The following is a 9,564-nucleotide window of genomic DNA, read 5'->3' on the forward strand; positions in this document are numbered from 1 at the left end:
ATAGCGACGTAACCAACGTATGACGTCACAGAAGGGACGGTCTACGTTAAACTATCTTTACAGATATCTGTTACTGTTAGTGAAGCGATGCTAATGGAGTTCCAGTGTTTCAGCTATGTATAACTTGTTTCTCAATCGATGTAATATAGATAAAGTTTATATTTATATTTATATTATATATTTGGAAGTGAAATAAACAATTATCAACAACTGTAATTCTTCATAGGATGCACTTATATTTCTCCTTATCTTTTTCTCCAACTTTGTCATGAGAAAACCAGTCGTTCCTCTCCGTGTGGATTTACTGCTTAGTCAGCTTTCGATTGGTTTGCGCTTTGTGTCTAAAATAAATCGATTAATTGTGTAACTTGATATGGTTCCGCTCGGAGTATATATTCGCTGAGACGTTAACGAAACTTTCCATGGCATTAGTTATTCCTTTTGTTTACCGTATCAGAATCCCATTTAACGAAACGTTATCCTGGATCAGAAAATCTCTTCCTCTCTCTTTCTTAACATGACCCTGTGTGTTAATAGAACATTAAACCAATCATTTCAAACCAATCACAGGCTACATTAATAAAGTATGGAAGACGATAAATAATATGAGCGAAAAGTCGTGGAATTATATAGGTGTAATCTGATGTAGATGGACTCATCCCTGTCCAGTTTGGTAATCCTACTTCAGCCTTCTTATATCTAACAATATGTTAATATTTTCTGTTGTTGTTATTGTCACCAAAATGTAAAATTTGCATATGTAACAATTGACTAAACAGTTTTGCTATCCTGTATTTAATCTCAAACTGGTGAAACTGGAAATGACTATAGTTTTCTATTTTGTTTGTCCGTCCGTCCTCTGTCCTCCTGAATTTTTAGCAATCTTACGGTTTCACATCATTTCATATTTTTAATATTTTAATATTTACATTTTCATTTCGCTTCGCCTCAATGAAACAAGTAAACTTCGATCACTTCGATCACTTCATTTCCCAATGAAGATGCTTGGTCACATTTTGACATTGTTAACATTTTGACCTAGTTTTACGCCACTTCAACTTTGAATTAACGTTCTGCGATGTGGCATATCATTGATCATTAAGAAACATAGACAGAAATGCTTGATAAAGTGATATTAGAAATTGTCAGTATATATAAATATATATATTAGGGTTCTACGGTCATTCAGTTAATGTCATTATGTCTTTGGTATAAAACATTGTCGACGCTCTTATGGTCGCATATCTTTATACATTTGTGATCACCAAACTTTCCATTCCTGGATAGACATTGAATCAAACTCTTCGATCTACATATCAAGATTAGGATCAGCTCTGATTTGTTTAAAATTGTTGTCAGCGCATACACATTCAGGGGCTCGTTAGATGGTCAGAACTGGCAATTCCATAACCGGAATCCCAATTTTGGAACCGCCAACACTTTCCGTAAACGAAAAAGTGCCGAAGATCTCCTTTTGCAAAACGCGCAATCGGATAATTTTTTTTAAAACAATAGCTGCATTCGACTCGCAACTCGTGTTACTGTCCTTGCAATAAATGTTAACTCGAGAGTTGCAAGTTGAAGGTAGCCCATGGAGTGATTGTCACAGTGATCTGTCATAACAAAGCCATCCGCGAAGTCGAATTTTCTTATATTTCTTGACATGTTTATGCGTTTACTAATACATTTTATGCACAAAGTAGGTATGTGAGGCTGTCCTTAAATGACATAAGCTGTTTAAGCAAGTTCAGCAAAATTAATATTTAAATAATACAGGTGGATTGAAGATGTATCGAGACATGGTGAAAGTGAGTAAGAATCTTAAAATGGTCACACGATTCATTAATTTTCAAATTTTATTACAAATATTTTCTTCTGTCATATAATATCATTTCTATCATGTAAATGCATATACGTAAACATTCCGCGAACATTGGCGACCTTTCTATAAATAACAGCGACTATTGACAAAGATATATTATAGATAATGTAAAAAGTATTAACATATCTCAAGTATGTAAACAAACTACTTTTTCTTTGTCTCAGTCTCGATAATTACGTTGACATCGGTTTCCTCTGTCAACCCTAACTTGGCAGTTGCTTCCCGGCGCAACGCTTTCTTATCTGGTTTTCCGTTTGCTAGTTTCGGAAATTCTTCAAACTGTAGGAAATAGGTTGGCATTTCACCAAGACTATCGACAGTACCGTCCGTAAATAAGTGTTCGTGACAGTATTGTTCAACTTCATCCGGTGTTATTTTCTCCGATGACACAAAACACACACATACCTCCTCGTATAATCTTTTGTCAGGAACAGCTACAACAAAAACTTCCTTGATAGATTTGATGTTTTTTAAAAGCAGCTCGATCGCACCTGGATAGATTTTGCGCGTGCCTCTGGATATGATGTCGGTTTCTCTCCCGAGCATAATTAGTCGTCCATCAGTTGAGATTTTACCTATGTCGCCTGTCCGAAACCAACTATCATCTGTGAACGCCGATTTGGTAAGCTGTTGGTCTCCAACATATTCTTTAAATAGTTGATTTGACCGTACTTGAATCTTCCCGACTGCTCCGTTTCTTACTGGACGCTCCTGGTCATCTACAACTCTGACCTCAAGCCCCGGATACGGCTGACCAACATCGCCTGCTTGAAGACAATCTGTTGGACCGAGTGGACCGTTCCATGCCATACCCGCGGTCTCTGTGCTGGCATACACTACCATCATTGTACGTGAGACTCGCCCTATTACACCGGTGTAGGAGCTATTGATCATCTGACCTCCAGTAGTGATCTGCTCCAGTCTAAACCCGTCATCCTCAACAGTCTTTGACAGCTGAATCAAATCCTGAATAAGAAAAGGCAACAGAAGAGCGTGTGTACAGCGTTCCTCTTTTAAAATATTCCAGAGGAATGCAGTGTTTTGCGTTTTCATAGTAACGTAGGCGTTCATGAGGACTCTTGTTTCGCCACGCAGTATAGTAAATATAGGAGATCCGCCGCTCCAGGCAAAAGGTCGGTCATTGTACATACGGACAGTGTAATCAACTTCCGGCTGAGTGAGGAAAAGAGGAGAACAGGACAGACCGAAGTGAGTATGAAGAGCCATCTTTGGTTGTCCAGTACTTCCCGATGTTGAGAAAATTATGGCGTTGTCTTCTGGATATACATTTGGTAAGTTAACTTCGGTAATGTCCCGTGTTTGTATCTTCTGAAATGTATCAGTATTCTGGAAACCATCCATGTCTATCTTGCCTACGAATATCATTTTTATCCTGCCGTTCCCTTTTGAGCTGTCTGTTTCAACATTGCAGCGCTCCAGTATGACTTTGACAGCAGGGAGTAAGTAATTATCCTTACCACAACCGACCAGCATTAACTTGACATTTGCCTGACGAAGCATCCCATTGATGTCTAGAGCAGACTTTGTACTGATTGTAATATTTAGAACAACCGATCCCGCCATCATCACGCCAAGCATTGCAACAGCCATCTCGAGCATATTAGGCCCCACAAGGGCTACGACATCACCTTTTTTAATCCCTTGTGTAATTAGGTACCTCGCCAGCTGTTCGGCTTGTTGAACGAGATTGGCATTCGTCAAACTCGCCCTGGAACCATCCGGCTCTCTTAGGACAAATATCTCCTGGTTTGGGCGAAGGCGGGCATTTTTTATCGCTGCCTTGGTAACTGTCGAGTAGTTGTAAGGTTTAGTAAATGGTGTGTGGAGATACGCGAAGTCGTGTGGATCACTCATGTCTGAAAAAAACGAAATATCGTGAGAAATCAGTGAATGAAGGATACAAAAACTTATGTATGTTATAGAAGGCCTATAACAAATTAAGTTACTGATACCTTCGTCAGAGTTCAAGAGGTCACGAACAAACTTGTTTTAAGTAATTGTGATAACTCACTAAAAGAGTATTAAAATATTCTTAAAATTAATCAAAATGGAAAAATTATTTTAATTAAAATAGTTCAAATTAATTAAAGTGTTGTATTTATCTTTGCATATCAGGTGTATCAATATGACAATTTCATCTACTGCTATTGTTTAATCGGTTGTCCATGACAACACACCGAAATCCGATATAGCACATACTATTTCCTGCCGAATCATAGGATATCATTAACTTATATTTTTCGCTATGCAGACGTATAAGTTTTTTATGCTTCATTTTTTTAATCTATTTTTTTTTAACGGAAATGACTAGTTTATATGTAAATATACGCATTTGTTGTCATATTTTTGACATGCATTGGTGAGTAACATACATTGAGTGTTCTAGAATATCTATCACGGGGCGCTAACGTGCACCACTGGATATGCTAGAAAAACGCACTTAATAGTTATAATTATGTATTAATTTAAACGTTTATTTCTATATCACATATACACATCTGATATGCTTGCACACATGACTTATTTGACATTAAAAAGTCGGGTATAGATTTGCATTAATTTGTATAATTTGTACACCTTATCACATACATGAACATGTCCAAGTAGAGTTTATCTATAAATATAGCTCTAATGTGGTGCATCACTGCTATAGTGTATCCGTACTTTGTCCTGTATAATATACAAACATACTAATTAAGTAATATGTACACATTTTCATCATCAGCTGTTCTATCAAACACGTGAGTTCATAATCCTGCTACAGTAAGTTTGTTTCTACACATCGCCAAATTTAACTTTACATTGATAGCGTCTGTCGGTTTCAAATGCAGCGGCCCGAATCACCAATATCTGCGTACCTGTATATGTGATATACACGTGACAGGTACGGAATATGATCAACTACGATGTGCTGTACATGTTTATCATTATCAGGTTATCTTAAAATATGTTAATGACGTCTCTATCGCCAGAGTGGAGCGATCGCCTCTATGTGGAGCACAGGGACCTGGCACGATTTTTTTTAAACTAGCAGTATAGGTATATATATTATAGTATCAAGGGTATGAACTCGGCGGTCGAGAAAAACGGACCTATTTTTTTTAAAGCCGTGATTATTTTAATAAATGGGTTCTATACAACATTGACGGATATCTTACCTTAAAGAGAAATAATTTATCTTTTCATTGAGTGCTTGATGAACAAAATTGGCCAAGTATAGACGACGTTATGGCTTGATGAATCGGGAAATTTACGAAAAATATGCTAGGTAGACATTTCCCTGTCCGGTCGAAATGTCGTCTCGGCTCTAATGGGTACCTTAAAAAACCAAGCCAAAATCACAAAATCTACGCTTGTGGTGGTAAACAGTACCCATAACTGTGTTGATCCACAATCTCCTTTGGAGGTGTCATGACCCTTACTTTGTAGAAACTCCATTTAAACATCGTGTAGCTCACTTACTTTAACCGTCACCGCTATGTTTATTTGTTCTTCGGAATGCTTCTCGAGTTTACATATCGTGACTACATTATGCAAATAATGTAGTGCTGTGCTTGTGGGTAAACTCGAGAAGCGTTCCGAAGAACAAATGAACATGGCGGTGACGGTTAAAGTAAGTGAGCTACACGATGTTTAAATGGAGTTTCTACAAAGTACGGGTCATGACACCTCCAAAGGAGATTGTGGATCAACACAGTTATGGGTACTGTTTACCACCACAAGCGTAGATTTTGTGATTTTGGCTTGGTTTTTGAGGTGCCCATTAGAGCCGAGACGACATTTCGACCTGACAGGGAAATGTCTACCTAGCATATTTTTCGTAAATTTCCCGATTCATCAAGCCATAACTTCGTCAATACTTGGCCAATTTTGTTCATCAAGCACTCAATGGAAAGATAAATTATTTCTCTTTAAGGTAAGATATCCGTCAATGTTGTTTAGAACCCATTTATTAAAATGATCACGGTTTTAAAAAAATAGGTCCGTTTTTCTCGACAGCCGAGTTTATATATATGTATACTATTGGTTAAAAATGTCCGTGCCAGGTCCCTGTGATGTGGAGGGCTCTGACTTATGTCGTCTGGTCGAAACATAACATAGTCCATAATGTTTCCGCTCCTGCTAAGCGTTGAGCATGGAAGGAGTGGGAGCATGGAAGGAGTGGGACGACTGGTTTGCCTTTATCGGGTAGGATGTGCTTATTTTGTGGCTTTGTTGGCATACCTTAGTAAGATAGTACTATAAAAAGGTAAATAGGTCTACTATCATAAACAGATAAAATACAGTTATACCGTTGTCTCAAAAATATACAGACTACCTTACACACAGGAGAGGTCGTCCTTTTATAATGTCCTTAGCTGTAAGAAGGACATTAAACTTATATACCAAACCAAATCGATTACACGTTAGGAAGTAGAACATATGTCAAGAAGATAAAGAAAAGATAAAATCCTAGTCGCCTTTTGCGATCACATAGTATGCACAGCAGGTACAATTCTAATGACCGATATAACGGGCAGTAGCTGGTGACATGATCATTATTCTTCTCTTAAGCATCGTATTATGGTTTGCTAACAAGATTTTATGGAATACAATGCATGGGTTTGAACAATTAATAAACGTTATGAAAAGACAAATGACTATAATGTTTCATTTTCAAGAATGTGTTCTTCCCTTTAATGACCTCAATGTTGTAGAGTGTAACATCTTACGTGCCATATATAATAATGTCAGTCTGTTTCACGACACCTGGGGATGTTTATGTGCGGATATTGTAAGAGTCTGTAATACAATGTGAACAGAACATATAGGTAACTGTATACGTGTATGTAAACTATAAACAAGACACTTCTACTAGTGTAGTTAGCGATGGGAATTATACCATATGATCTGAAAAAGTATCTTGAATAAAAAAAACAAATTTACCTGTATCGATCTGTTTTTGTAACTTGTGACGTAGACGATTATGTACAATGGCAACCAGTACAACTTGCACAGAAACGTGTTATCACAACTACCACTACCGTATACAATTTCACAGGTATTTACTTACCTGTATATTATAGAATATCCGCTCGCGGTTCACCTTGCGTTGATCGTATTCGCTGGAAATCCCAGCTACACTTAATGCATCGTGATGTCCAAAAAAGTGACCATGAATGCATTAATCCAGTAAACTTCAACGAGAACTGTTCCTAAACGCATAAAATAGCTTTGTTTATTTAGCAACGGGTACGTTGTAGATCATACCTTTAAGTGTAAACCGACGCTGTTCAGACTTAGGTATGGCACAGACATTTGGCTCTATAGATATTTTTCTCTGTATACCGTGTCAAGGTCTATAACTCGGCCGGCCATATACATAATGTAACACTACCCAATTGCGGTGGTTTTCGAGCTACCGATTAGAACCCTGGCGTGTTCATTGGAGGACACCACAGTGTCCGACAATGTGAAATCAGGCTGTTTTCCGATGTTTCATGGATACCTTGTGACCTTTATACGGCATCATATATATTGTATCATATACCAAATTAATGATTAATTATCTGGTTGTCGATTGAGAGTATTTCAATTGTCACATCTTATACAGTTTGTTTATGATCATACCTTTTAAGAAAATGGGTAGTGTTATATGACCGGCCGGGTTATAGACCTTGACACAGCATTACATATATATAGAGAGAGAGCCAAAAGCCTGTAGGTAGGGTGTGGTATCTTCTGTACGAATACAACACATCAACGTCTAATTTTAAACTAAATAGCCTAGCTGTTAGTCTAGTTGATTCGTCTGCTGCAACACTGTATAACATGAAATGTTGGTTGAGTAGAAACTTTAGTTGTTTTCGTTGTTGTTATGAAGTCACGCTATAAAAACAACCGATTTTATTTGATATATTTATGAAAGCAGCGGGTTGGGGTGATTTGTACATACGTATTATATACGATCTATGTCTCAGTCGTTCTCAGCTGACGGAGCATGGTTTGGCTCAGTCGGTTATTTACACCGGAGACATAAGTTCGATTCCTGGTCGGAGCACTCGTCAGGATGATGTGTATTTAAACCCTGCTCTTTTACAAATCATTGTCACTATTGCTCCATACACTAACCACGGATATTTTTATCAATGAAAGTATATAAAAACTCCAGATAACACAGGAAAATACAATGTTTAATGTATACAATAGCTATTTACAATGACGCTTCTTTAATGTTGTTAAGACAAGGAAGAACTTGTCGCAACAGATGTCCTTGAAGTACTGGTGTTCCTCTATGGTAAAGAGACACGTCACGAATATCCCACAGCCTCCCAAAACATACAGTCATCTACACAGCGCAAGACGCGGCACACATGGGTGGCCGTCTTAGCATGGCAATGACTGTTAATAAGACGCTAATATAATAACTCAATATTTTAAGCGGATGCAACCTTGGTCAAGAGGTTTGAAAGGGGAGATGTCAGATCCTATTTACAACATAGATTACATATGACCTCAATGTAATTACGATATGGTCAGTTCATTTGTGTGACATTACACGATACGATTTCGTTCTGAAACAGTATTTACTTATTCAATATAATAAAAGATTACATTTCGGTTAAGGTGCTTCACAGCCGACGTGTTGATGTTTTTCTTCAGTAACAAAAGTTACTTACTTTACACTATTCCAGCAATGAAAAATTTCATTTTTTATTATTTATTTTATTTTCCTTCAATATGAAAGTATTTAAAAAAAATTGCATCCAGACAAAAACCCACGACACTATGCCCTATAGGGATTAAGGTTCAGCTTGGGGCGACAACAAAATTAGTATATATATCTATATGTACTTAGGTGTTGATTAGACATAATATATATTCACAGGATTAAACTATCAATTATTGTCCAAATGATAAATCATTCATGCTCTGTCGGCGGTGGAACATTTTAAAATGATGAGGAGATATCGCGTGTCCATGTTCTTCTCGTCCTAGGACCATACATGCTCCCATACAAATACTACAAATAAACAAACTTCAACAGGCCACATGTACTTTGAGTTATCGGGAGAGATAAGGTGACAGGCCCTCAGATACAAATATTTGTTTAACCTAGACACCTTTTATGATTGGTGTGACAACAAGGCCGTCATATCCCAGCTGATTAAGCTTAAAGTCATAGAAGCCAAGGTCATTAATGGCAGTCCCTCTCTATGTACAGATGTAATGTACCGCGTGTGTTACTGTCTGTATGGGTTGGAAGGCTAAGCATCAGTGACTATCAAATGCCATATATTGTCACAGCGTAGATATTGATTAAGTATTTTTATTTCATAAAGGTACATTGAAAACGTAAATGTTTTTTTAGCAAAATAACACGAAATCGTAACTTCACCAAAGGAAACTTGAAATTCCGCCTCAAGATTTGCAGCATGCATAAAGAGTAGGTTATTTATGGACACTGTGTAGATGACAAGTGCTGCCAATCTGTCATCGTGAGAACGAAATGTTTATCATTGGAATTAGCTTGATTTTAACCATATGCACACACGATAGGATAGATATATTAGGTATATCTTCGCTCCCGTAAAATGTTCGACGTGGCATTATGATAAGACATAATGAAATGGAGTCGTGTGTTTTGGGGGTGTTTTTTTTTCCAAAAGAGATGTGTAAGA

The 9,564-nt window shown here is 37.4% G+C and overlaps 1 protein-coding gene across 5 annotated transcripts; it reads right to left on the reverse strand.

Moving 5' to 3' along the window:
• Positions 1–1,838: 1,838 nt before the first annotated feature.
• Positions 1,839–7,266, reverse strand: LOC138310610 (putative acyl--CoA ligase YdaB). Of its 5 annotated transcripts, none has more exons than XM_069251890.1 (2): positions 7,154–7,266; positions 1,839–3,759 (listed from the first exon to the last, which is right to left on the reverse strand). In XM_069251890.1, the coding sequence occupies exon 2, from the start codon at positions 3,755–3,757 to the stop codon at positions 2,027–2,029; it is 1,731 nt and encodes a 576-aa protein (XP_069107991.1). In that variant the 5' UTR covers positions 3,758–3,759; positions 7,154–7,266; the 3' UTR covers positions 1,839–2,026. The 5 variants fall into 5 exon arrangements, with proteins under 5 accessions (XP_069107991.1, XP_069107988.1, XP_069107987.1 ...); XM_069251887.1 differs by lacking the exon at positions 7,154–7,266 and adding an exon at positions 6,957–7,143; XM_069251886.1 differs by lacking the exon at positions 7,154–7,266 and adding an exon at positions 6,830–6,952.
• Positions 7,267–9,564: the final 2,298 nt, after the last annotated feature.

Source organism: Argopecten irradians, chromosome 16 (assembly GCF_041381155.1).
Source record: "Argopecten irradians isolate NY chromosome 16, Ai_NY, whole genome shotgun sequence".
Taxonomy (NCBI): Eukaryota; Metazoa; Mollusca; class Bivalvia; order Pectinida; family Pectinidae; genus Argopecten; species Argopecten irradians.

Bases quoted from the DNA above. Each gene is read 5' to 3' on its own strand.
- LOC138310610 (XM_069251890.1), bottom strand. From the start codon at position 3,757: ATGAGTGATCCACACGACTTCGCGTATCTCCACACACCATTTACTAAA.